The 27,253-nt window shown below is 43.9% G+C and overlaps 2 protein-coding genes across 3 annotated transcripts in view; one reads left to right on the top strand and one right to left on the bottom strand.

The window, feature by feature from the left end:
- Nucleotides 1–844: 844 nt before the first annotated feature.
- The window catches only part of LOC148913597 (deoxynucleoside triphosphate triphosphohydrolase SAMHD1-like), a 34,132-nt gene continuing 7,723 nt past the window's right edge, over nucleotides 845–27,253 (top strand). Inside the window, exons 1-7 of one of the 2 annotated variants that reach the window (XM_089033558.1) lie at nucleotides 845–998; nucleotides 1,188–1,262; nucleotides 1,692–1,708; nucleotides 1,976–2,078; nucleotides 24,344–24,401; nucleotides 25,359–25,474; nucleotides 27,176–27,243. In XM_089033558.1, coding sequence (XP_088889684.1) covers nucleotides 992–998; nucleotides 1,188–1,262; nucleotides 1,692–1,708; nucleotides 1,976–2,078; nucleotides 24,344–24,401; nucleotides 25,359–25,474; nucleotides 27,176–27,243 — 444 coding nt within the window. In that variant the 5' untranslated portion in view covers nucleotides 845–991. The remainder of the gene's footprint in view (nucleotides 999–1,187; nucleotides 1,263–1,691; nucleotides 1,709–1,975; nucleotides 2,079–24,343; nucleotides 24,402–25,358; nucleotides 25,475–27,175; nucleotides 27,244–27,253) is intronic. The other variant, XM_089033556.1, reaches the window with a different exon arrangement.
- On the bottom strand, nucleotides 5,857–10,817 carry LOC148913598 (uncharacterized). Its single transcript, XM_089033548.1, has 2 exons — nucleotides 10,331–10,817; nucleotides 5,857–7,076 (listed from the first exon to the last, which is right to left on the bottom strand). Exons 1-2 carry the CDS (start codon nucleotides 10,617–10,619, stop codon nucleotides 6,052–6,054), a joined length of 1,314 nt encoding a protein of 437 aa, XP_088889674.1. The 5' UTR covers nucleotides 10,620–10,817; the 3' UTR covers nucleotides 5,857–6,051.

Genomic DNA, 27,253 nt, shown 5'->3' with positions numbered 1-27,253 from the left:
CTTAATATTAAATAAAAAAATTGAAGATTTTTTTCCGATTTTAATTTTATCTTCCACATTACATGACTTGCCTATCGGGAGCTCCGCTTTTAGGCAGTGCCTAAATATATTTATAACTAGGTGCTAGATGAATAGTACGTCTTTCTGATAATTTTCTATTTTTTAAATTGTTGATAATAATGATTAAAGTAAGAGCTAACCGTCACAAAATGTCCGAAAACGTGACTGATATATTTTCAGTTATTCACGTGACGACAAAAGAAGAATACCAAACCAGACATACTATGAGTAAAGACAATATTTCTTTTACGCTGTTACGACAAGTCATTTCTATCTTGGTGGCGATCGTTCGCTTGTCAGTACTACCGTTCTATATGAGTCAGTTCTTGAAACTGTTAATCAATACAGCATCTTGGTCTCATAAAAAATAGATGACTAAATGTTTTGTAAATCCTTGAAACACACATTCTTTTAATAATAGGACGCTTTTGATGTCTTAGAATTATTTATCCGCTAAGGTCAGCTGGTGGGAAAACTATTCACGTGGCAACAAAAGCGAACCTGAAAGAATCTAACAATAAGCCGTTTCTATCTTGGTGGCGAGGATAACTAACGATCGTTCGCTTGCTTCCACAGTTTTATATGAGTCAGTTCTTGAAACTGTTTATCAATACATACAAAAACTTGGTCCCATAACAGGCGAAATAAATGTTTTTTTAATCGTTGAAAAGCTTGAAAGATGTCATGGAAACACCGATTGACGCACACTAAAAGCCCTCTCGATTTCTTGGAAATGTTTATTGTCTGAGGGCAGCTGGTGGAAAATTATTCACGTGACGTCTGAAGGCGTCTACCAAACACGGCATATAGAGAATAGGAATTTTTCGCTTCCTTAAAGATTCTAGCTTCTAATTTTTAAGTCCATTTCTATTTGGTGTCGAGGATAACTAAGGATCGTTCGCTTGCCCACAATTCTATTCATAACCTCGAAATGGTCGGTAAGTGAGGGACATTATCAACTCTTTTCTCTTTCCGTGTTCGATTGAATAAGATTCAATTTTATGTATTTCTATCTTAGATACAGAATGGCTTCAACTAACTAATAACTTTTTTTAACTCAACACTGATCAGCGTTCGCTCTATATATACCTATATATGTTCTGAAGTTATCGCTCCTTTTTTCTCAGCCCTTTTCAAAATGCTACTTCGCTGCGTAAAAGTTACTGCAAAGTGTATAGGAGACAATGTTTTTCCAAACAAAGGTAAATCCAAATCTTATCACTAATTATAAACCCGTCTCACTACTCACTCTCTCTCGTTTCTAAAGTTCTGGAACACGCCGTCTTTAACAGAGTTTCATACTTCAAAGTCAAAAGCGATAGGCGATAAGCGATAGGTCATTCCAAGATCCAAGAATAGATGGAATGACTTGACTTATTGCTCTCATCAAGAACACGGAGGTTCAGTTAGCGTTGAGATATTCAGTGTTTTTGTAGTTGACAAAAAACCATTGCTGAAAGGCCTCGATTATTCCTGTTCAGCATAAACATTGAGAAAATTCAGTTAATAGTGGAGTTCAGTTGTAGAAGTTGCTTTTGGCCTCTTGCAATAAAAGTCTCCACCATCTCCCCGTAATACATTCTAGAAAAAAATAGAACAGTATATGCTCATATTCATTCTTTACGTTGCAGACGAGGAAAAACCAAAGGTAAGAAATATCAGTGGAAACTGAATTTATCGCATCGCAGCATTTTTCTAACCCAAAATCACACACACAATCGATTAATTATACAGCTCTTTTAAAAATATGTGCCTATAATACTTCATCCCCATCATTTAATAATTTCACTTGTTACTCCTTTTACTTGATTCATTTTTAGTTCCCACTGAAAAGTGGGATTTCCAAATGTAGAATACTGTAACATAATCCAAATTTCAGTTCGTTCGCTAGCGTCAATATTATCCTAATTTTCAGATATTCAATGATCCGGTACATGGTCACATTGTAATGCCCGAACTGTGTGTCAAAATTATTGACACTCCACAGTTCCAGAGACTTCGGTACATAAAACAACTAGGTATGAATATTTCTGTAGCATACAATTATTTCAAAGAAGGTTGAAGGGGCAAACGACCGATCGGTGATTGGCGTCATCTCGCTATCTAAAAGGTCTTCACTGAATGGTGCAGGCATCAGCTATTCTTATAATCCCATAGTTCCTTACGGTCGTGCAATCGCCAATCACCGATCGCCATTCACGGTTGACTCCTTAATTTAACCTTTTTTGAAATAGCTGTATCTAACCCGCGAGTTTCAGCCCAGCGTAGTCTACCTGAGCTCCAGAATTAAAAAAGTATTACTAAACTTTCGTGTTTTTTTTTTTTTTTCATTTTCCTGTTATAGCCTCGCTGAATCCAAGATAATTTTGAATGAATCCTTTTGAATAATTTTGAATGAGAGGCATTTCTTTTCCACTTTACCCGGCAAGGATAAGTGAATCGCAGTTTCCCAACTGAAAATCGCAAACAGAATAGTTTACATTATACAGTTGTTTAAATCTCTGTATAGTACTTAGATTTACCCGGAACTGATAAGTAAAACTTTTTGAGAGAAAAAACCCAACTGCCAGACTGAAAACAGAAAAAATTTTGTATAGACATACAGTTGTCATTAAATCCAAGACAAAGCGACAGGTGACATAACTGATTTTCTCGGCTTCTCTAAGCATTATTAAGCAAGCACCGAGTCACCAGGAGCAGCAGTAAGGGGGACTCGCGAACAGGGTACTGTATGGTCTGGGTATTACCCGTGTTAAGTAGCATACGGCGGCATCGGGTATTCCCCGCGTTGCCCCTAATTGCGAGCTGCAGCTGAGATCTATGATATATATATGCACGAATGTAAAGAATTTGCTAATGATTTTTGTATGAAGTGTCTAAGGCCCAAGTTTGTACCCAGTAAACCAAATAACATATTTGTTGTGGTAAAAAAATGCGAATAGAAGAAGATACTTCAGCACAGTGTTACGAGTGTGGTAAAAATATCACAAACGCCGTACCAAATGCTACCAGAGAGCAATATTACGCCAATGGGGGTCGCAAGAAAACACCTTATAAGAGAATAAAATACTTTAGGGACTGGATGAGTCATATCCAAGGTCTTCGACCGGTATATTTAGACAACGAAGTAATGGAAATGATTGCGCTTGACTTAAGAGAACCAACGCCACGAAGCTTAAGGAAGACATTGAAAAAATTAAAGCTAGGGAAATATTACAAAGGTATTCCCTACCTTTTGTCTGAAATTACCGGTGACTTTATTCCCGAGGTTTCCGAAGGTTTGTGAAATAGATTTGTGAAATTAATTTGCATATGACCCAGACAGTCGGCGTTCAATATGCAAACGAAACCCTGTCTCGCTTTTTTCAAAGCAAATATTTATTGAGCGAGCTTTCTTTGAAGCTCTTCTTTTGCTTCTTGGTAGATCTTTTTGCGAGATTCCTCGGAAAGATCTTTTACGACTGTTTTTTTGTTTCTTATGTCCGTCTTTAATTTCTCGTACTTTTCCTCTTCGGCCAGAATAATCGAGAATTCTACGTCATCTATCTTTCTGTCACGCAAAGCCTTCGAAACAAGGTCGGTAATAGTATTTACTTTAGCCCTAGACAGAGCTATTGTCGTGTCGTGTTTTGATATTTTCGTGGATAGCTTTTTCATAATACCCGTAGCAACAGCAGAAACGATACCGCAGGCTGCCCCAACACTAGCCAAAGGAACCCCAACGATTACTCCGGGTCCGGTAAGCGAAGTAGCGACACCGGAGCCCGTCAACACAACAGATATGGATCCTGAAGTTATCGCAATCTTATGTAGCGTACTCCGGGCTCTAACATATTTCTTCCTAACTTTTTCGTAGTGTTTTGTCTGCCCTTCCAAGTAAGCCAGTATTAAGTTTGCTTTGTTGAGTCTGAAATTCTCTGCGTTCATTTCGTTAGGTGTAGTATAGGGAATATCTGGGTACATCTTAGGTGCCGATGGTATAACATCCATTATATATACTAATGTACGACGCTTTTGGGAATGACATTGAGGAGCAGCCACATCACGATAATCGGGACTACTGGAATTGGAGGGCCTTTAGGAAAATGTTTCCCCATGCAGACGCTAGCAAGTTCGAACGCAGACCTGACGGTATTTATTATCAAGGCTCCAAAATGGACAGCAACGCGGATCTAAGACCGAAGCCTGAAAAGAAGGTGCATTTTGAGCCCAATTTCCCAACAAATTTATTAGTGACCACCCAGGATTACCCATTTTATGACAACAAAGATGGTGCAAATGATTTTGCTAAGATGGTTACTTCTTTGGAGATTCCCGTGGGTCCTACGACCTTCAAGACAAAAGTCAGAGACATCTTTAGAGAAACTGCCATGAAACACACGACAGGAAAAGAATCCAGAGAATGGTTATCAGGTCCCAACATGCGGTATTGGCCGCAGCAGTTAAACTTTGCTGTCTGGGCTTCTACCAAAGGATGTGGTATAGCCGCGGATATGTTTCATATTCCCTTCTTACGGTTTCACGTTGCCTTTACCATCCGCAGAATATTAAAGGAGTTAGGCGTGCCTTTACCGGGTAGTACCATCTTTAATGCGAAGGATAACAAATACGACAAAGTTGCATGGGAACGTCTAAAGAATGAGTTCAGGCTCACCAGCCCCGATTTTCGTAACAAAGAAGGCGCTGCACATGGCCTTGGGGAAACTTACACCTATTATAATGGTCCCGACATTGAGACACCTGGCATGGGATACCCTAACGCCTGGGAGTTTTCAGACATGGGTGGTAGTGCAGGAAAAGGAAATCTAATATATTTCATAGAAAGCCTGGAGAAATACTCATGGGCGCCGTTCTTTGCCGCAAAGGGTATTGGTTTGAAGAACCTTGCTAGGATTAACCGCAGCATTGAAGCATTCGTTTACTGTATTTTAGGAGTGCAAGTTAATACCCGTAGTCCCATCATAGGTTTTCAAGGTGCTTCACAGGAGACACAACAGGAATTTCTTACGCTGTTTAAGTCCGTAGTAATAGAGAATAATACATCCAAATCAGTTCAAAGGTATCAATTAGCGGTGTAGCAATCTAAAGTGCGGCTAGATTATGCCTTGAGTCCTGGTTGTTGGTTAATGCCAAGTAATTTGGTTATCAACGCTAATTCCGTTGTGGGTTATAACAACAAACTCCAACGAGCTACTAAGGATATGAAGTTTGGGGTGAATGACGTGAACTCTGACATGACCAAGAGCATTCCTCACTTTGTGGAGAAACCAAAGAAGGTACATGTAGAGAAACCATCAAAGAAGGTCCATGTTATGCCTACGATACCCGAGGAATATGACCATAACTCACTAAAAGCCGGCCTAGCCACCGCAAGCATTGGTCTGAGTTATTATATGTGGCGATGAACAACCCCTACGTAGCTGGAGTAGATTGTGTCTATACAACTTACACAGGCGAGAAAAAATACACCCAAGCATCTTGGGTCGATGTCGCTGGGATGTCCGTAGACTTGAACTACTCTGGGGAGAAGTTAATTTTATGCAGTCTTTCTTTGGGAGCCGTTAGTAATGCAAACGTAGGATTTCGTTTCTGCGACGACAATGGAGTATTACAGCCCATGCGCGCGAAGACAAACAACAGAGAGCCTACGCATTTCTCAGTAGAGCCGCCAACGAATAGCGCTGAGAATCTTTCCGTTTGGATTTTTCACATGGTTACCGACTGCCATGGGAAAGTAAAGCTGCAAATACGTGTAGTTGACACCGGGAGCGTTTGCATAAATAGCATAGTTAAACTCATCACACGTAGATGAGCTTGGCGTTGGTGCTTGGGTGGGAGGAGCCTCGGGAACTCGGCGGAGGTCAGCGGTAACTATGGCAACCCTGTCACCTCCAAATGATTCTCCAAGGTGCTTGGAGAGGAGGAACAGGAAGAAGGGCCTCCCACCACAATGATCCAAGCACCAACCCAAACTAAGGTCACTCCAGGAAATTAAGCTTGAGAAAGATAGCGCGAGATCGAGGCTAAGGATTCTGTAGGTGTCCGGATATAACTTTGATAAGCGTTACTAGTCCATCTGCCAAGGGTTTGGATCATGTGATCTGGAACACCATTGCGCGCTGCAACTGTGGCGGCTCCAATCCTGAAGCTATGGCTGGAAAAATTACCAGTCACTCCCGCACCAGCGAAAATATCCCTCAGCCACGACGTCAGCAACTCTCGAGACAATGGTTGGCCATTCTTTAATAAGAATAGTGGACCTGAAGCATTTCCTCTTTTATGCAGAAAAGCGGACATTGCAGTCACCGCACACAGTGGGGAGACGCCACAACCAATGTGAACATAGCACCCTGCGCGGAAAGGATCGGTTTTGGATGCTTTGATCCATACCCGTAAGCACGATGGTCGGTCCAAATTATCAAACGACAAGTCCGAGACCTGCAGGTGAATGGTGGGGTCGAAACTGGCCAAGCTGGAGACCGTAAACTCTGCCGATCGCAGGAAACCAAAGTATGCGAGCGTACATGACGACCAAAACATGGCATGGTCGAACGAGTCAATATCCAGGGCCTTGAAAATGGTGAGCATGAGAGCGTCGGTAATCGGTAGACGCTGTGAAAACTGGGACCCTTGGAAACGTTTAATGCCCCGAAAGACTTGATGCAGCCGCGGACAATTTACCAATGGATCTGCGTGACCCTGCTCGATGTGAAGGGCCCGAACCGCTGACAGGTAGACTTTAATAGACCGATGCTGAAGCGACTGTGCCAGAAACGTTACAAAAAGACATAAAGTTCTCTCATCTGCAGGTAAGACAGGAACTTTGCCAAGCTGATGGCAAAAATCAATAAATTTACGCTGAGCAGACGCGTAAGTGCGACGTGTGGTGGGAGCCAGGCCATTTAGGAGGAATTCCTGACACTGTTTCTTTAGAGTGGACTGGTCAAGTTGAGAAGAAGCTGATGCGGAATTGGAGTTGGGGATCGGTGTGCTGAAGGAGCCAAACGCCTGAACTCCTGCCAACGAAAACGGGATAAGGCATCAGCGATTGCGTTGTGGACGCCGGGTATGTGGAGCGACGAAAAGGAAAAGTTAAAGCGCGCTGCCGCTAGCAACAGACTGCGCAACAGCCGCATCAGGTCGGGGACTTTAGAAGTCCTGCCGTTCAGCATGAACACCACAGCCTCGTTGTCGGAACGAAAGATGACATGCTTTTTGGACCACCGATGGCCCCACACATGCGCGGCTAGAACGATCGGAAAGAGTTCCTTATATGCAATAGATTGAGAACCCTGCTTCTCCAACCAGACACCGTTGAACCACGCTTGGTCCAGAAAAGCTCCATAACCAATTGCTCCTGAGGCGTCCGATACCACCTGGGTATCGCCTACGACTGGGATACCAGGATACAGCCAAAAGAAACCCCGTGCCACGTAGAGAGGAACTGGTGCCACCAGTCTAAGTCGCGATGGAACTCGCAATTCAGACGTATAGGATGGTCTCGCTTGCGGAAACAGCCTAGCAGGTCAATCATGCGCCGTATAAACGTGCGACCAGGCCACACCACCTTCGCTGCGTGGTGGAGGTGGCCAATCAACGATTCTAGGTGATGTCTATTACACCAGCGTCGCGACCGCCAGGTAGCAATCAACAGTTTAAGGTTGCATAACTTATCTGCTGGCAAACGAGCAATTTGGTTCACTGAGTCCAATTCGATGCCTAAAACAACCAGGGTAGTATCAGGGCCTATGCATTTGTCGGGATGTAGCGGAACACCTAGAGTGCGGCATACTTGACGTGACTTAGCTAGGTTAACTGCGCAGGCGTCAGTGTTAGGAGGGCCCGCCATGATAAAATCATCAAGATAATGAACGAGATTGCTAACTTGGTAATTGTTCACCAAAATCCACTCTATCATCGAGGCTACCGCATTGAAAATAAACGGGGCTGATCGAAGACCAAAAGGTAACGCTAAGTCAACGTAATACTTTCCGCGCCACTTCATACCGAGAAGGTACCTGTCAGAAGGATGAACCGGAATATTACGGTAGGCCGATTCGACGTCGATTTTTGCCATCAGTGCTCCGGTACCAAGGCTAGAGATCATCCGAATGATTTGATTAACCCTGACATACTGAAGGGTAAAAGCCTCGCGGTCGATACCATCGTTCACGCTAAGTCCCCTGGGAGATGAAAGGTCGACTATGAGCCTCCATTTTCCAGGCTGGCCACGCTTAGGTATCACCCCAAAGCTGCTGACGTGCAGGTCAGGAAGGGGAGGTTCGGAGAAGGGGCCCGCGACCCTGTTCGACCTGACCTCGTTTTGCAGATACGAATCAATCACCTGAGGGTTGTGGATAGCGGTTTCCTTGTTACTCTTGGCCGATCTTAAAGAGCTGAGTTGACTTTGGAATCCAACTTTGAAACCATATCGAATCCCACTTAAAACATAAGCCACTTCAATCTGGTCTGGGTGTGATAGCAACTCTTGGGAAAACCACTCAACACTAAGGGGCGTGACGTCAGATACCAACGGGAGGTTAAGCATAGCTGAAAGAAGATACAATACGACCGTGAAAATAATAGTGACCAGCAGATGTTCCGAACTGCTCTCACGACTTAAAAAGAGATACGTGAGGCGATAAACGACGAGTAAAGCTAATTACCCTAGATAGGAACTTAGACGGGGTAAAATTACATGCACATAAACATAATATATCGAGAGTAAAGTATATGCTATGGGAGGGGGAGGACCCACTCTGGCGATAACACGGGACTCGAAAAGAACGAAAAATTAGCAAAATAAACGCGTAAGAGGGTCCCGACGTAAAGCTTGAAATGCTGTTGCGATAGCATACAAAGGGACCTACAGAGACAGCTAGAAGACGGCTTAATTGTCCTAATAACGCCGCAGCCAATCATAGAGGCCAGACTGACAGCAAAGCTAATTTCTTAAGGGCCTGGTTACGCGAAAAGATTGTATCAAGGTTTTGTAAATATAACGCGCTAAAAGGTATGACAGCATAGAGAGATAACACAAAAGTCCTAGCACGAAAGGTTTTTTTTTTTTTTTTTTTTTTTTTTTTTTTTTTTAATATATATATATATATATATGTATATATATCATATGCAATGAAATACCAATGACATTGTCTGCGTTTCTTATAAAGCCTAGCATGCAGAAAAGAAATAACGACGGAACGAAATGTCCCGAGACCATTGAAACGTTCCAGACAATTGACAATACACAATCTAAATGCACTTGAACTGTCTAGACAAGATTACGAGCGAAAATTATAGAGTGCTATACAAGATAGCTAAAGCTAAAGAACAAATTAAACGGAACATTTTTTTTTTTTTTTTTTTTTGTAAGAACCATAAGTATAACGTAAAGTACTAGCGTGCTTGGATTAGCGGCGCTTAGACCTGTGAAGTTCCCCCGACGACTCGGCAAACGTGGATTTCCGTTTGGACTCCGAAGACTCGTCGATCCCACTCGGGCAATCTACCAAGCGATGGCGGCCAGAACATGAAGAGTACTTGTGTGCGAAGCGGCAGCCACTATGACGCGAAGAACACTGCCCCCGATTCCAAGAACGGCATATGGTGTCGCTATTGGATGAGCCCTTGGGTTCTGCTCCTTCAGCAGCTGTAGCACTGAGAGCGCGTGGGACAGATCCCGCGGTGTGGAAACTGTAGAGCTGGCTATTGATGTGCGACCAGTCTGTGAGTTTGCTTGCTGCTGCGTGCTCACGAAAAGCCTTATCGTAAGACAGCCAAGCCCGGCCGCTAAACTGGCGATAGGTTCGCAGAATAAGCAGCTTGTAGAGCAAAAGATCTTTCCAGCGATTGGGAAAATAAGAAGTCAGCACGAGCGAGTAAATGCTGAACGCCTCGACCCACGTCATTATGTCCTCTACCTTTCGCCGCTGGCGCTTGGGCGTAGAGGTCAAAACGATGCGACCATCAAAGAAGAGTTGGGGCTCGTTTTCCGTCTCCACCAGGTTAGGAGAAATGAGATCGCTCATGTCGACGAACTTGCCACTGACGATCTGGGTAACCAGCTTTGCGGGAACGGGAGAGCAACCTGGGCCAACGATAAAAGGCTGATGCAAGACCGCCGAAACAGATGGCAATGATGGCGCCCAAACCGACGAGACGGAGCTCGGCACAGATGCTGAGAAAGCTAGCGTAGCGCTCGTGTCAGCCAATGACTGCGATGGTAGCGTAAAAGTGCTGGCGAATGAAGGTACAGGTAAAATAGACGTACCTGTAGCGTCCTGCGTAGCAGAAACCACTGCGGAGGTGGAAGAAGTTGGCAGTGCAGGCTGTGAAGAATAAGGTGGCGAGGAGGACGAGTTTCCTGACCCATTTGCAGAGGATGCCTCCAAAACCGCTTGAACAACCTCCCGGATAATCTCCTGCCGGTCTTCTGCAGAGAGTACGGCCGTACTACTTCGTGTAGCCCGAGACATAACGAGAGTATAGCGTAAAAACAAATAGCGTTGGTGTAGCGTACAAACTGCGTAAGCTAGCGTTAGCGATATGAGATAGCGCATAGCGTTAGCGAAATCGGATAGCACGTGGCGTTAGCGAAATTGGATAGCACCCGATGCAAGCTTCGTCCCCAGATACCATCTGTTCATCATTCATCTCATTGCGTGAGACATTAATTTGCTTATCAGATGGCCGCGAAGCTATAGCCTTTTGATGACAGATACTTGCGATAACAGGCAACTTAGTTCAAGTCTAACTTTGCTTAAATATTTTATTTAACCACATAAAATCAAAGGAATACTATCTATAACCACATGACCATTAGCATTTTGACGGTAATGAGCCTTTGATCCTTGAAATATATGAATCCATACGTAAGGGAAACGCGTTACGCCCATTGCGCAGATGAAGAGGGACATGACGATGTTGCTTGGCATGACGTTGGAATGTGGGTTGAAGTTGGGGGCGCTGCATTGGTCATTTGCACTATTAGCATTAATGCGAACACGCATGCAAATGTGGGGTTTAGACTTATTGATGAGAATAATAAGCCCCTGCTTCCTTATCGAACTTCAACGAACACTGGGGAAGTTACCCATTTTTCAATGGAGCCCTACACTAGGTCCTCTGAAGACCTAACTCCGGTGACTTTTCATATGCTAGCCAATTGTAAATATGCTAAGTTGCAAGTCATTTCTGATGATGGTAAGTTTGGGATAAATCGCATAGGTCGTAGGCCCGCTAATGCAGTCTGGAGTCATAAGCCCAGTTCTACCATGAGTGTGTTGCCGCTAGTTCCGAATTACCAGGGCGGCGCTAATACTGTCTTTCATTATCCTCAAAGCAGAACACCAAGGGCGCCCGATGAGAAGGACAAGATCAGCCCTTCACCTTCTTCAGGAGGACCACTCCGATAGCTACTACCAAGATCCAAATGTTATTCCCCACGAACTTCAACAGTTCTCCGCCGGCCCTAAGTGCCAAGCTAACCACAGAACCCAACAGCCCAGGAAGGCCGGCTGCCAGCTTTTTTCCTAAGTCCGTCAGTCCTTTACCTAATTTTTTTACGCTTGTGCCAGTAGCCTTAAGCGCGCTAAAGATTACTCCTAGTACGCTCGAAATGGCAACTGCAAATGCTAGCGGAACGCCATACTTCAGAAGGTCTTTTTTTATTTTTTCCTTGGCGGTAAGCCCCAACTCACGCTCCAGGCCATCTTTTTGCGCTTGTAATTCCGCAACTTCTTCCCTAAGGGCTTCCGCTTCCCGTTGGGCTGCTTCCCTTTCCTCTTCGGGACGAGTCTGGTCGTTACTTATTTCCTGTTGTCGTTCTATTTGTCTTTCCAAGTCTTCGATGGCCTGTTGAAGTTGTCGTATTCGTTCCTCCGCCACTGCCTTGTCCGCCATTACTTGCCTGTCTCTGTCAACAGACTCCATCAATTCTTTTCCCAAGCGCTGTAGTTCTGCGTCTTTTCCCGCTGATTCATCCAAAGCGACTTTTAGTTGATTTCTTGCGGTGCTTTTTTCTTCTAGCAGCTTAGAGAGCCTAGCTCTAAAGTCTGCGATTTCAGCGGTATGGCTTTCAGTGGTTAGTTTACCTTGTTTCATGAATTCGTCTTCCAATTCTTCTATTCTTGCTTGTAATGCCTGGTTTTCCTTCACGACAGCATTGAAGCGACTAGCAAGACCACCTTCTTCCTTGGTCACTTCGTTAAGGCTGCGCGTAAGGTCATCAATGGTTATGTTATTTTCATGTATTTCCTTCTTAAGTGCTTCCTTTTCATTTCTTACCTTTTGCAAGTAGCTTATTACCCCCCCAGTCGCGTCGCTATTTGGGGGAAGTTCTTCAAGTTCTTTGCTCTTTTCCTCTTCGACAGTTTCTAATTGTTGAAGTTTTTCTTGTTGCCTGGTTTGTAATTTAGTCGCAGATTCAAGGATCTTTTTGTAGTTTGGGTTCAAAAGGCTCTGAGTAAAGGCCATTTGAGCAACTTCTGCTTCCTTTTGAGTCAAAGTGCTTAGCATCGTCAAGTTAGGCGTTCCCAGTGCATTTATGACTCCTTTTGGAAGGTTGTTGTTGAGCAGGGAGGAATTTTTCCTTTGATACAGGTTGTGCCATTTCTCCCTACCTGCTTCTCTAACTTGAGCCTGCCCTTTGTCTCCTACTTGAAACTCCAAAGGAGCTAGGTTTACCCTTGGCTATCGTCGTCTTAGGTCGTTAATAATGCCCGTTATTAACTCCGACTGCGCGCCAAGGTCTTCCATTTGCAAATATTCCGGAATGGGTGTGTGGGGATTCTTAGACCTAAACTTGTCTCTTAAAGAACGCATAGCATCGCGGGCCCTGCCGCCATATTTGCGTGTTAGCCTGTCAAAGAGACTTTGCCTGTCTACGTTGTCATTAGGAAGCAAGGACTCGTATTCTTCGTCGTTAATGTCGACTTGGCCTTCTTCGGTAAGGGGTCAAAGTCCGTTCCTTCTACTTCCATTATATATGATAAGCTCAAAGTTAAACCCCAACGTATTACCTAAGCAGGTTCGCGGACTAAAGGCAGAACGCACCTTTCACCGGGTCACATTCACGCCATCCAGCGCAAAACCAGGAGAAACCTTGTACGTAGGCGTACCCCGCCTAACGGATAACCTAGTCTTAGTCCCTGGCACCTTGGCTTTAAGGTTTGACCTAGCAATACAACCAAGCACCAAGGACAAGCGCTACGCCGTAAATAACGTAGGCCGCAACTTGGTTTCTAAGATGCGGGTTAAGTTCGCCGGGGAATCCCTTTTGGACTTGAACAGGTACGATCTGTACGCTACTTACAAGGACTTATGGTTAACGGCCTTTGACCGCGCGCAAAGGATAGAACAAGGAATTGGTAGTGTTATTCTTCGTCAGCTTCGTAGTGAAACCAACCCAGCGCCTACGGACTCAAGCGGCGCGACGGCAGTAGCAGATGCCACGAGGGTAAAAACCGCCTATGGTAGCAAGTATGTCATACCATTGGACTTCGAAGTGATTACGAACCATGGTGCGTACTACCCCAGGCAACTATCTGAGTTACAATTCCAAGTAACCTTAGCGGATACTACGAACGTCCTAGGGGGAATGGACACCGCAATCAGCGGAGCTGTGGACCCCTACAAGAAAACTAATTTGGAATTGCAGTACGAAACGGTATACAGCGAAGAACTGGCTCGCAGCGCCGGCATGGAATACAGTGCTGGTAAGGCATTCCTATACGACCACGTAGTAATGTACAAGACGTTTAACTTCCTGGATAAGACGGACGAGGTTATCAACCAAAGCATTAACCTCCCCAGGCGCAGCCTCACGGGGTTGATGCTGGTGTTCGGCAAACCCTACGAGGCTGGTAAGCGCAACTCCGAAGCCTTCCATAACCCTGGCATTACTAACGTAGGGGTCAATATCAACGGAGTACCTAACAAGGTCTACTCCCAAGGGATAAAGCCCGCAGACGTGTACAGGGAGGCAATGCGCAAGTTTGGCGACCAAATTAGTCCTAAGGATTTCTTTAAGGATAAATATGCGTTATGGATCGACATGCGCACCATTAACGACGAAACCATGCACGGTCAGGGTCTGCGGTTGGTAAACACCCAGGACGGCATCACTTTGGAGATCAAGCGCACAAAGAATGCTGCTGCGGGCGACAGCGACAAGATAAACTGCTACGTCTTCGTTGTGTCTGACGCGCAGCTAAGCGTAGAAATGAATCAGCCAAAGAGCGTTGCGTATTAGGTATTTTGATGAGCCTGCGAAACAAAATATTTGACTAATATACCATGTTGCGTAACTTCTGCAAAGATGATACGAAACTGCAATGCATAGTGCAAGGCGACAAACTGTACTTCAAAGCGAAGGCGGTGGCTACTGTTTTAGAATATGTTAACTCCAGAAAGGCTGTCAGTGACCATGTTTCAGAGGAAAACAAGGTGACTTTAGGGGATATAAAGGGTGTAATTCGGGGTTACACCCTTAATGAGCAGCCGCATTCCGTCTATGTAACGGAAATGGGTCTTTACGAATTGATATTTGGGTCGGAAAAGTCGGTAGCCAAGGAGTTTAGAAAGTGGGTGCTCGGAGAGGTCCTACCTGCACTGCGTAAGACAGGCAAGTATGAAAAAGAGCGGCGTTTTGACAGCCCTAACAAGTTGGTGTTTAAAATTGAAAATGAATTCGACCTACATAAGAAAGTCGTAGACTACATCCGCAGGTTTCACCCCCAAATGCTCGTGACCCCTGGTCTAGGCGAACTGCAGGACTCCGACGGTAAACGCATAAAGTGCCGGCAGAAAGGATATCAACGCGGTCAACCCGACTTGTTAATCCTTAATGCACACGTGCGATACCGTGGTTTCTGCGTCGAGCTGAAGACTCCCAAAGGCATCGGGGTATTATCTGAGGATCAATGTCGCCTGTTGAACAGCTATGAGCAAAATGGTTACAAGGTGCTCATCAGTAACGATTACGACGACATTTGTAGGAGTATCGCGGAGTATTCCCAAGGGATTTGCCTACCTTGTAAGTACTGCAGTAGGAAGTTCATAACATAAAAAATTCCATAGAATATATGATGGATAAGGACAAATTCAATGAGTTAAAGTTCATACAAACGCACTGGAGGGAGTTGACGTTAGGGGAAATCTACGAGATAAAGAATTACGTAGTCTTCGAAGACATTGACCGTCTGCGCTTGGTGTTAAAAAATAAAAAAAGAATATACACCCTTTGGGCACCTGATAGGATAAGGTACGCCATTGAAGGGCAGGATGTTACCCATGTCATGAGTCATGGTAAGAAGGATGGCAGGTAGATATTTGACGTAGTTAAGTATGAGCCAGAGAGTCCTCTGCATGGTTAGAGGCGTCCGCTAAGGTTCTGTGCGCCTTTGGGTCGGCTGAACACCGGTGGTTGACGAAGGATTTTCTAAGGAATGCACTGCCACAATGAAGGCAGGTGCATTTTTTTGTCGTCGTAATGCAGTCTGCGGGGGGTTCGCATGTAATACAGTCCATATACTTAAGGTAACCACAGGCGCCTATTAGGAAACCCCCAAAGAATGCTACTACGTAGGCCACCATATATCTGAAACTATTTCGAAAATATCCTTATTATTATTTATTATTTGTTAAGGGGTTGGAAACTATTTCAGGAATATCCTTATTCTTATTTGTTAATTACCACAAAAAAGTTCAAAAAAATGTTGATTATTATTATCTGTTCCTTAACAAAATAACAATAAATATTTAGATATTCTTGAAATAGTTTTCGGGGCCTTAACAAATCCTTAATAAGAATAAGGAATTTCCTAGAATAGTTTCAGTGACTATTCCGCCACTCAGTTACTTGCTCCATGTATTCTTTGAACGTCTTTGGGTCAACATTTACGAACAAGCACTGCCAAATATGCTGACCATCTCTTTGACAGCCGCAGCGGTCACACTCCGCCTCCCAGTATTCCCTATCTTCCCATCTAACTCCTTCAGCCTTGTCGAATAAAGCAAACCGCATATCTATCTTCTTCTTACGCGGTATTAACCTCTTTTTGGTCTCCTGCGGGCAGCAGCGCTCCGCGAGATCCCCATGCTCATAACAGACAACCTCTTGCATGTCATAGCGGCTAATACATCTTTCCCGGTGCCAATCGTCTTCTTTGTCCTCCTCACAGTAGACGCAGACATTCTTTAAACATACCCTATTCTCTTTGTGATACTTTAACATCTGCTTGCTACTAAAGCGCCGCGAGCAATGTTCACATGCATACTCTCGGGGTTTCTTACACACCGCCTTTTTAACGTGGTAATTTAATCTTTGCCTGCTGCTGAACACCCTACCGCACTCGTTGCACTCCATATATAACAAATATTTAATAAGCCTCATTAGAATCACAAAGGATATTTCATAAAGTCTGCTACGGACTCCTTAGCCCACATGGCCATTGTCATCAGCGCGCCAACCCTTTCTGCGCTCTTCAAACTGCGCATTTCCTTACGTAATGCCTCCACCTGATCCCTTAGACGGTCAATCTCCTCCCTTTGTTCCTCTATTAACTCTGATCTTCCCTTTATAACGCTGACCATCTTTCCTACTGCTTCCACGGGTTCCATATATATGAACCCAGATCACATGCCCTGTAACGCGCTGATAGTAGGACCTACCGGCTGTGGAAAGACCCAGTTCATCGTAGAGCAACTATTAGGACCCTTTAGATACCGATTTGACTACATAGTGCTTCTTTGCCCCACCTACGTGAACAACAAAACCTGGACGGGTGTAGGCGTGAAAGATGACGACTTCTTTGTAGATATTTTGGACCCCAATGAGTTATCTGGACATCTTAAGTCTTGGCATAGACAATTCCCTAAGGATACGCAAACTTTGCTCATACTGGATGACATTGCCTGCGGGGATGACGTAAAAAGGCGCACATCAGAGCTCGTTAAACTCGCTTTCAGCGGCAGACATGACAATATCAGCGTTTGGTTGCTCTCGCAGCAGCTTACCAGTGTCTCTAAGCCTTTTAGGGAAAACATAGGCTCTCTGGTCGTCTTCTACACACCCAGTAAGAACGACCTGGAAACCATCTAAAGCGACTATGGCGGCGAGATAAGCAAGGAAAAGTTGCATGAATACATGCGGCATCTAAAAACGCACCAACATTCCAAGATGATCTTCTCTTTGAGGTTTCCGTATTCCATAAAGATCTCCGATCTTTAACTCCTAACATATATGGAGATTGAGCAGCTCATAGATGAAGTCCCCACACAGCTAGACAAAAGCAACCTTAAGGAGCAACTTAACATCCTTGTGTCTTCTGGGAAGTGCAAAGAAATGATAGGATGCCAACTTACCCATGAGTAGGTTAATAAGTTGTCAGAAGAGGAAGTTAAGAAGTTCCATAAGAGGTACGAGGCTGCCCTTACAAGTAAGACTACCGACGCCGTAGCAGACTCGGCAATTAAACTGGCCACCAAGCTTCTCGGACTTGCGCTGCCCATAGACGACGTGGAGCAACTACAGAAGGGCATAAGAGATGACTATGTCATATCCCAAGAACTTAAGATAACCTGTGGGTGGTTGTCTTTAAAGTGTGGTAAGTTAATGGCAGTCGCCTCTGCGGCACTTCACGTAGCTCAGCATGTTGACTTGAAGGAACTTACGATGTCTTGGAAGGACTTTAAGAAGGACAGAGAAGTCGAAAGGGTATTCACGGCAGCACTTGCCGAGGTCGACAAAGAACCTAGTCAGGTCGCCTCAAGTACTTAGTTAAGTCATCCTTAAGTCATTCCCAAGTACTTGCCCAGGTCATCCTTAAGTCATTCCCAAGTACTTGCCCAGGTCATCTTAAGTCATTCCTAAGTTACTTATCAAGTCCTTCAAGTCCTTAGTATAAATGAGTGAAGCACCAAAGACAGAGGAGCAACCCCAAGAGGAGCAAAAGATCACCAAAGCTAAGTCCCCAGGCAGAGTCGCCGCAGGGAAGAAGTTCGCTGAGATGAATAGGAAGAACAAAGCAAAAAAAGAGGAAAAAGTGGAGGAAAGAGAGGAATCCTTTATTAATCCGGAGTACGTTATTGGCGCATTAGGAGTCGTCATAGCTGCGGGCAGTCTCTACTTGCAATGGAAGGCAGCAAAGCCAAAAGTGGAACCCGTACGCGTAGTGCAAGAGCCCCCTAAGAGAAGCAGAGTACCCGAAATGGAATAGCCTTATATATATGACGCTGTTTGAGAATCTGGTAGATGCTACTTATAAAACCATAGGCTTCGCTATCGTCGGTTGGATAGGTAGGAAAGTCTTAGGCGAGGAGCTCGTAGTCGACCCCAGTAAAAACCTTAATAACTTCGCAAAAATGACGGCCACTTTTTCGTTTGTTCAACGCTGTTTGAGTACATGGTAAACGAAGTCAAAAAGAATAAACCTTCTCGCGATGTAATATAATGTCGTCCGCGTTACTGAAGACTGTTGAAGAGGCAGCTATTATTACTTCCATCGTTGCGGGTATTGGCTGGGTGGATAGGAAAGTGATCAAAGAGGACTTTACTGACGACCCCAGTAGGAACATCGCTAACTTCGCTAAGATGACCGCTGCCGTAGCGGGCAGCATTGTCCTTAAGGACTATTTGCAGAAGGAAAAGTACATCCCTAATGTATAAATGGTTAGTTTGGTTGCAGGCGGAGTTACCGCAGCTTTAGCATTTACTGGAGCTAATTATGGTGGTCAGTATTTGGATAGATTAGTCAGAGGCGACAAAAGCGTAGAATTAGCCGCCGAAAGGAAAAGGCATGATTTGGCGCTGGAAAAGTATCAAAGAGACGTGGCAGCTTGGAATGAAAAAAGACAAGCTTACAGGGATTGGTTGGACAAGAACTACCAAGACAAAATGCAGGCAGACAAGAACTTCGAAAACACAGACTATGCCTTTAAGCTCTATACGCAAACACATCCCAACTTTAGAATTAACAAACCTCAGTTTAAGAATTACTACCAGCCTTCTAAGAAACAAAAAGACAATGAGCTGGTATTTGTTGGTATTGCAGGGCTGGCCGGAGGTATTGCTTTGGCGTATTTTATTTAGTGACGCAAAGCATAAGCGTCTAATATATAATGATCGTCTTTTTGGAAAGCGACCAAAATAACTTTACCACGTATTTAAATCCCCCCATCAAAGCCCAAAAGGTCAGGCTGGTTAGTTGCTCTTTGTACAATTCTTGGTATAACTTGATCAATGGCATGATCACCGAGCATTCAGGAGGATCTAACTATCAAGCCGTAATGCTGCACAATGGACATTACACGCCAATCACCCTGGCCAAGGAATTAGCAAAGTACGATTATACTCTCACCACAGGATTGCCGCACGAAATGACCCTCAAACACAATATGCCAAATTATTCAGTAACTTTTGGAAAGCTTGACCCATTGGGATCCTTATTATGTGCCTCGGGTAAGACAATTACCAACAGAGCCATACCTGTAAATTGGAAAGTTGCATCCTCTTATGAAGTCTATTGCGACTTGGTTCATAGTTACAGCAATGGAAAAAACTCTTCTCTTATGTCCAAGTTTCCACCCAAAGGTAATCCATTTGACCTGGTAGACTACACTCCCATTTCTTTAAACTATGACTTGCCTTGTGAATTGGTAGAAAGCATAAACATCACCATCAAAGTGGACGGAGAGACAGTGGATTTCAACGGGCGAAAGATCAATCTCGTCCTGGAATTCATATAATGCCCCGCGTAGAGGACAAGCTCAAGAGGATTTACTATGGGCCCGAAGGCTATTGGAGAGGAGCGTCAGCTATCAAGAAACTTGCAGCCGCGGCCAGGGTATCAGAAGAAACGGCTAAGAATTGGTTAAGAAAACAAACCCTCTGGCAGGCTTATCTTCCCGTGCCCAAGTACATTCCCAGGCCCAGTTTCACCGTAAATGCCCCCAACGAAGTTCATCAGGCGGATTTGCTTTTCTTACCGCACGACAAGGTGAGAAGAAAGACCTATAGATACGCTTTGACTGTAGTTGATATCGCAAGCAGATACAAGGACGCCGAACCCATAACCAGCAAGGATTCTGGGGAAGTCGCAAAAGCCCTAAGTAGGATTTATAAGCGCGTTTTGAAATGGCCTAAGCTGCTGCAAGTGGATGCGGGGACAGAGTTCATGGGCGTGGTCACCAAGACTCTGAAAGACCACAGCACTAAGATTAGGAGAGCTGAAGCAGAGTACCACAGGGGTCAGAGCATCGTCGAAAGATTCAATAAGACCCTGGCCGAGCGTCTCTTTGGATACCAGTATTGGAAAGAGCTGGAAGATCCCTCCAAACGCAACTGGGAATGGACTCAGAGACTCCCCCAGGTCATCGCGGCTTTGAACAACGAGGCGGCCAGGGCTACGGGAATGAAACCTAAGGATGCTATAAAAAAGAAACACGTGGAACACAAGTCCTACGTCAGAAGTTCAAGGGCGGTTGGACTGAAGGAAAAAAAGCTCCCCCGCGACATAGTGGTCAGATACCTCTATCAGCCGGGGGAACTCGAAGGTGGCAGTAAGAGAGCCACGGATCCTAACTGGTCTCTGGAAACGTATGAGATTTCGAAGTCCGTCACCAAGGAAGAGCAGCCCGTGTTGTATTACCTAGATGGCCCAAGTCGTGGATTCGTCAAGGAAGAGCTGCTCATAGTCCCCAAAGACTCAAAGTAGTGCTGCTCCGCGCGCCCGATTACACTCTAGGCGTGTTAAGCGTATGTTTCCTCTACAATGCCCGCGTTTATTATTTATACGATCCACGGAGAATTGCTGATCGTCATTTGGGTCAAACCTCCATAGTAAAGGTGTTACACTTGGCACATCTTGCCCCTTTCTTATAGACGTCGTCCACACATAGGTCGAACGTCATATCTCTTTCTTCGTCGTGGCGCTTGTAGCGAAGTAGCTTTTTGGTGATATTTTCCTTAGCTACGTCTTCGGGGGTGCGATCGTAGCGTAGCTGCGGACCCCAGGCTCTTTTTAGCTGTTTGGCGTGCTCCCCCTGCTTACGGCGGTGTAGATAAGGTTGCTCCAACACAGCCGCTGGTCTATGATCCATAGAGTATTTTTTATGGTAATCCCCTGCGCGCTGTGGATGGCTATGCAATAACCCAAACGCCAGTCTGGATGGGAGGTAATTCTTTCCACCTTTTCTATTGGCACCCAGGCTTTATCGTGCGTTACCGCGTTTTGCAGTTGGATGTCCGTGCCAGGTACGTAGACGTCTCTGCGCTGCATGCGTGTGTCGTGGGGTTTGTAGCAGACGGGCACCAAATGCGCAGGAAATCGTTCTCGGTGCATATTTAGCAAGTCCTTTTGTATCCTTGCTTGTGCTGCGCGTTTGCTGCTCAGCACCAAATCCTTTGGATGCCATGCGTAAAGGAAGTCATCGTATTTCTTCGCTCGTACACGTTTGCGCAATACTTTACATTGTTGAGCATCGCTAAGGCCTCTTAGTTCTGCTTTCAAAACACGTACTTGATCCTTACTGCGATAGTCTGTGTTGATCTCCTCTACGTGGTCTACCATTCCTTTTAACCATTCATGAGGCATTTCTCCGCCAATAGGCGGCGGCTGGCATGGATCTCCGGCGAATATTACTTGACATTTCCCTCTTAGGAACTCTACAAACTCTTTTAGGATTTCTAAAGGAACGGTGCATATTTCGTCCCAAAGTATCACCGGAGGAATGTCGTGGATAGCTTCAGGCACCCACTTTTGACCATTCCATCGGAAGAAACTATGGTAGGTCCGCGCGTCGTAACCCATTTCTTGCAGTTCTCTTTCCAAGCGGTGCGTTGGAGTCAACACCTTTATCTTAGGGAAGAGTTCTAACACAAGCGTCGTCTTACCGCTGCCCCCGGTACCGTAAAGGTAAGAGAAGCGTTGGTAGGAAATGGGGTCGGCAACTGAAGGTAGGGGGTCCGCAGTGGGGGTTACGGAACCACGGGTGTGTTCTCCGTGATATTCTACGCGTTCTCTCCAGGCTTTGATTTCTCGTTTTTGACGCGCCATTGTCCACTTTCCGCTAACTCGTCTTCTGTGTAGAATTCTTTCATCTTCTCTAAGATATGTGGTTTCACGTACAAAGAGTCCGTAGCTACGCGCGGCACGTCTTCTTTGTCAAACCGTAGGAGCATTATTAGCAGATTAATATGCGCATATGCTAACATGCTAGCACGCAAATGGTAATATTGCGGACGATGGTCTTGATAATAACACAAAGCATTCCATTTCCGCTTGCTATCTTCTAACCATTTCTCCACGGATACCATCGTTCCCTGCTCATGTGCTCGCTTCGAGAGGAAACTTAACTCGCCTTCGTCTGTTATCAAACGTCGCTGCATATGTTTCTCACCTTCCTTTGCACCTTGCGTAAACTTTCCTATTATGATTCTTTCGGTGGGGTTGTCTTCTGGTAACCATTTCGTAAAGCGCTATGGCAGAGTATGGCTTCATGCGCGGTATATTTGAGTAGTTGGCGTTCTTCTAGAAACTTCAAAAAAGGTACAGGTATCCATTCTTTCTCCTGCAGATGCTTACCATACCAAGCGTAAATTATGGGGTGCAAGTCCTTTGCTAACTTCCACGTAGTCAGCCTAACGAATCCCGTAGCTGAGGCGTCGTATTTACCATCCAATGCCACGCGGAAGAATTGAGAGTCTGGATGTCCGTAGCGGCCGTAATATTCCTTGCAATCTCCTAGACCTTTGAAAGATGCAGGGTAGCAATGTTTCATATCCAAGGATACATACTCGTCTTCGTCATAATCCATGTTCCATAGGCCACCATGCCCATGCTCTACGCATGCTTTGGAAATCTCTTTGAATTCCTTTGGAGTTGGTTTCCATCCATTTCTCTTCTTTGCGGCTAAGAAGTCCAAGCTACGGGAGCTAAGGACTTCTTCTGAAAAGTCTTCTCCTAATATCTCGCAGGCACTTTGAATGCGTTGATGTTCCACTTCTGGGCGATACAAAGTACCATCTTGGGTCATAAACTGACTCCCTTCTGAATCCATCAACCAAATAGAATTCTCGTGGACTAGATCCATCAATGGAGAATCTTTGTAGACTTTTGTTTCCTTCTTCTTAGGGAATCTTAACTCCCTCCAAGCATGTGCATCGTGTTGATAAATGACTATAGGAGCACCTCTACCACCATATTCATGCGTCCCAGAGTAAATATGACCGTCTGTTATATCCCTTACCTGTATGCGCCTTTCTAAGGCAGTTTCTAGCTTCTTGATATTCTCTATGGTTCCTCCGGCATTGTAAGTAGCTTTTTCCCATTTCCTGATGGCTTCCCTTCTTTTCAAAGTTAACTTACCACCACGGGAAGAATCCTCAAAGAATTCTCTTACTAACTTACCAACACAATTACCAGGATGTCGCATTGGCTTGAGTTTCTTGACATCTGGTCTTTAAATCTTGTAAGCACCGTAGATCACCACTGTGACTGGATAGGCAACTTCATAGAACATCATGTCTATTCCTACCAATGCTCCAGGCCTGGCGTTTTCGTTCAAGACGTAAAGACTTTGCTTACCAGACGCCCGGATAGGATTAAGACCCTTTTCTATTATCCATTGATCGTCAGAAAACTATATAAAAGTTAGTTCCAAACGGTAATCACCTTCAGGTATTAAATCTATTATTTGTTGGGCTCTATCTTCATCCAGAGTTTGATCCGTATCTCCTTCCATAAACGTTGTAAAGGCGAAATCACTATCCAAACGATCCAACACCTGAGTACGTAGTTTCCTAACAGTTTTGTTTCGAATGCCTGCGATGGCGTCCATCTATATACATAACATATTTTAACCCTCGTATGTGACACAAAAAAGGTTGTCGAAGCATATATATATCATAGATCTCAGCAGCAGCTCGCAATTAGGGGCAACGCGGGGAATACCCGATGCCGCCGTATGCTACTTAACACGGGTAATACCCAGACCATACAGTACCCTGTTCGCGAGTCCCCCTTACTGCTGCTCCAGGGCAACTATGTTTTGAGAGAAAAAAGACTTTGATCAACTGCAATGCTGTCAACCTGTGGAAAGAAAACGAAAGACTCACCTTTTACATAGAGTCACTGGATCACCTTCAAGTAAACGAGCTTTTCATCAAACGGAGCTTAATTAAATGAGCCCTGACGTTGCTTCAGGGCTCGATAAAGTTTGTTTAGTAAAAATCTTATATTTACAGATTTCAATAGACAGTTTTATTAATTTTTGTCATTAAAAGGTGGATGTTACTTTGTTTATCCTGGCGCTGCTCACAACCGATTTGAACATTCTATTGGGTAAGAACATTTTTCATTCATTCTCAAAAACCTCACCCTTTATGATACCAAGATATAACAAGATGAAAAATTATTGTAAAGGTAGTACAACGGCGATTTTTCGCATAACGTTGTTGCGTTAAAAATTGGCCTCGTTACTATTTTGAAGGATATTTTGTTGCGGCAACATGTTGCAGATTATTAGACGAGCTTCAAATACTCCCAACATTGTTGCCATCATCTTGTGTTGCCGCGGGCGACATGTTACACGAAAAATTGTCTCTTGTAACATCATGGAATAGAAATGGAAAAGAATACAGTAATCACCCGTATATAAGAACAAGTGGATAAAGAACCTTCAGGCTGAAATTTAGTTAATAAAGTACCATATATAAATAAGAACCAATTCAGCCTGATAAATACCTAAATAAGAAAAAAATGTCTCAGATTAAAGTATGTACTGGGCATACTTTGACTTTTAGTGACTTTCATATGCTACCCCTCTCTAACATGCACCAGCCCCCTTTCCCTCTAGTTATGACTGGTCCCTGTTAAAGAGCCAGTGTTACCTAATATAAGATATTGCATGAAATTTATTAATTAATGTAACAGTACATGCTAGTTTCATGGTGTCATGTAATAAAATATTGATTGCATGTTAATTAAATCTCACAGTAATGTATACTGCACTGTATATTATTTCCGAAATAATTTTATAATATAACTAGATTATTACGCGCGCTCTGATTGGCCAAAAACCAATTAACTATTTCCCCATGGGCTGCACGCTCGCGCACGCTGATCTCAACGGAGGCTCGCCTTTTTTCTCTAAATTTTCAAACCCGATGGCGTCAATAGCGCGCGCACGAGCGATAATTAAGAACCTTTTAAAAGGGTTCAGTTTTTGACCTATTATTTGACCTTTTCTTCCTCTCCTACTCCTTTTTGTGTTACGTACGACCTATTTGCCCATTACAGGACAGCCCACTTAGCTGGGTGTTTGGTTGAAAGTTTGAAGTCAAGGCAGAGAGAACTTGATATAACCGATAAAGACGTGTTGTGTGTCAAGATAGCGGGACTATGCCATGACTTAGGTAAGTAATTAAAATGAAAAAATCTATATAGAACTGCTTGTTACCTTAAACCCGAAAGTCAGTTTTCCCATAAGATTTTACAAGACGGTGAGCACCATCCTTCAATGAAGTGATATTTCTTTTCTCATTGTCCAAAAGGGCGCCACGTGATAGTCATCTTATTTCATTGTTTCCGAGTAACCGTTCTGATCAGAGCGGGCAACATCGCATTTATTCACCGATGAACAACGAAACCAGAAGTCAGTTTACCCTAAGGGACTGTGCAATAATTATCGGGAGGGGGGGGAGGGTTCTAAAATTCTACAAATTGGGCTTAAATTGAAGCTAAACCCCCCCCCCTCCCCTGTGCTAAACGTAAAATAACTTCTCACCCCTCCCCCTTTTGAAATGAAATAACTATCACCCCCTACTCCTCCCCCCATACATCATGATACATCGCGACAAAATGCAAATATTGTAAGATGCAAAAATGATGCCATTGGAATACTACAAAAGTGTGAACAAATACCATGATGAGAGCTCGTTTTCTAAAAGAAGTCGGAAACTCTCCAAACTGTACTGAGCCTCATCATAAATTCAACTCAGTAACACTGCACTTTATTACTACTGGTATTGAAAGAAACATTAGAGATTTGTTGGATAACATGGATAAAGCTATGGAAAAGTACTACAGAATTCATCAGTTTCACGGAAGAAAAAAGAAAATAAGAAAAAAGCTGATAAACGCAAATCCAAGGCAACAGAACATACTTTAGGAAGAAAAGGGCATGTGTTATATTTAATTCCTTAGGAGGAAATCCTTCAGCAAAATGAATACAGCCCTGAGCGAGATATATGGCATCCCACAACTTGATAATATTGATGAGGACACTCTACTAGTATCTACGATCTCAAACTGACAAATCGGCTGAGGGATCTTCTTTCTTCAAAATGTTTTGTTGGGGAAGCCAAGGAGCTTGTTCAGAATTTCTGTTTTTATCCTTGACATAGCACTAAATATCATGAACATAAAGCTAGAAGAATTATTCCGAAACAAAACAAAAAAGACATAACATAGTCAGTTGTCTTATATACAGTCAATCAATGTGGCATAACTTTACCACAGTATAGTATAGAAAGTTGTGACTTGTAACTGTTTTTAGTTACTGTTTTTTGTACTGTTCTTATTACAAAAGATACTCAGTTTATACATTATATTTCAACACATATGGTTATGAGGTTGCACCTGTGACAAGTTGTGTCCTTTATACAGTAGAAAATATAACAATGAATGTTATATGTTAAATATGTTATAATGTTGCATCTTTTCAATTTGATAGTGAACAAAATCCCAAATTGGCTTATGGCCCCCCCCTCTCCATATTCATGCAATTAGCTTCTAACCCCCCCTACCCTACACTTCAATTTAACTTTTGACCCCCCCTATTAATTTTAGAACCCCCCCTCCCGATAATTATTGCAGAGTCCCTAAATACGATAATAAGCTAAACCAAGTTAATCACATAGACATTTGTTATATAAGGAAACATGCATTTACTGGAACCTCGGAAAGCCTGCAGTATGTTTGCATTTGTGGTCCTCGTCGTCTCGGGACCACAAAACACGTATTTTCATAATGATTCCTTTTCTATTCGCCTTGCCCTGTTATTCGACTTTGCTGTTTGTTTTGTGATGCTGTAATGTTGTATTATTCTATTTTAGGTCATGGACCGTTTTCACACCTTTTTGATAAATCTTTTATTCCTAAAGTTTCAAAGGAAAAGTGGAAGGTATGAAAAT

Source organism: Actinia tenebrosa, unplaced genomic scaffold (genome assembly GCF_029948245.1).
Source record: "Actinia tenebrosa isolate PJP-AT-01 unplaced genomic scaffold, QUT_ActTen_1.0 PGA_scaffold0__85_contigs__length_37466705, whole genome shotgun sequence".
NCBI lineage: Eukaryota > Metazoa > Cnidaria > Anthozoa > Actiniaria > Actiniidae > Actinia > Actinia tenebrosa.
The sequence above is the reverse complement of the archived record's forward strand: the minus strand, read 5'-3'. Positions and strand labels throughout refer to the sequence as shown.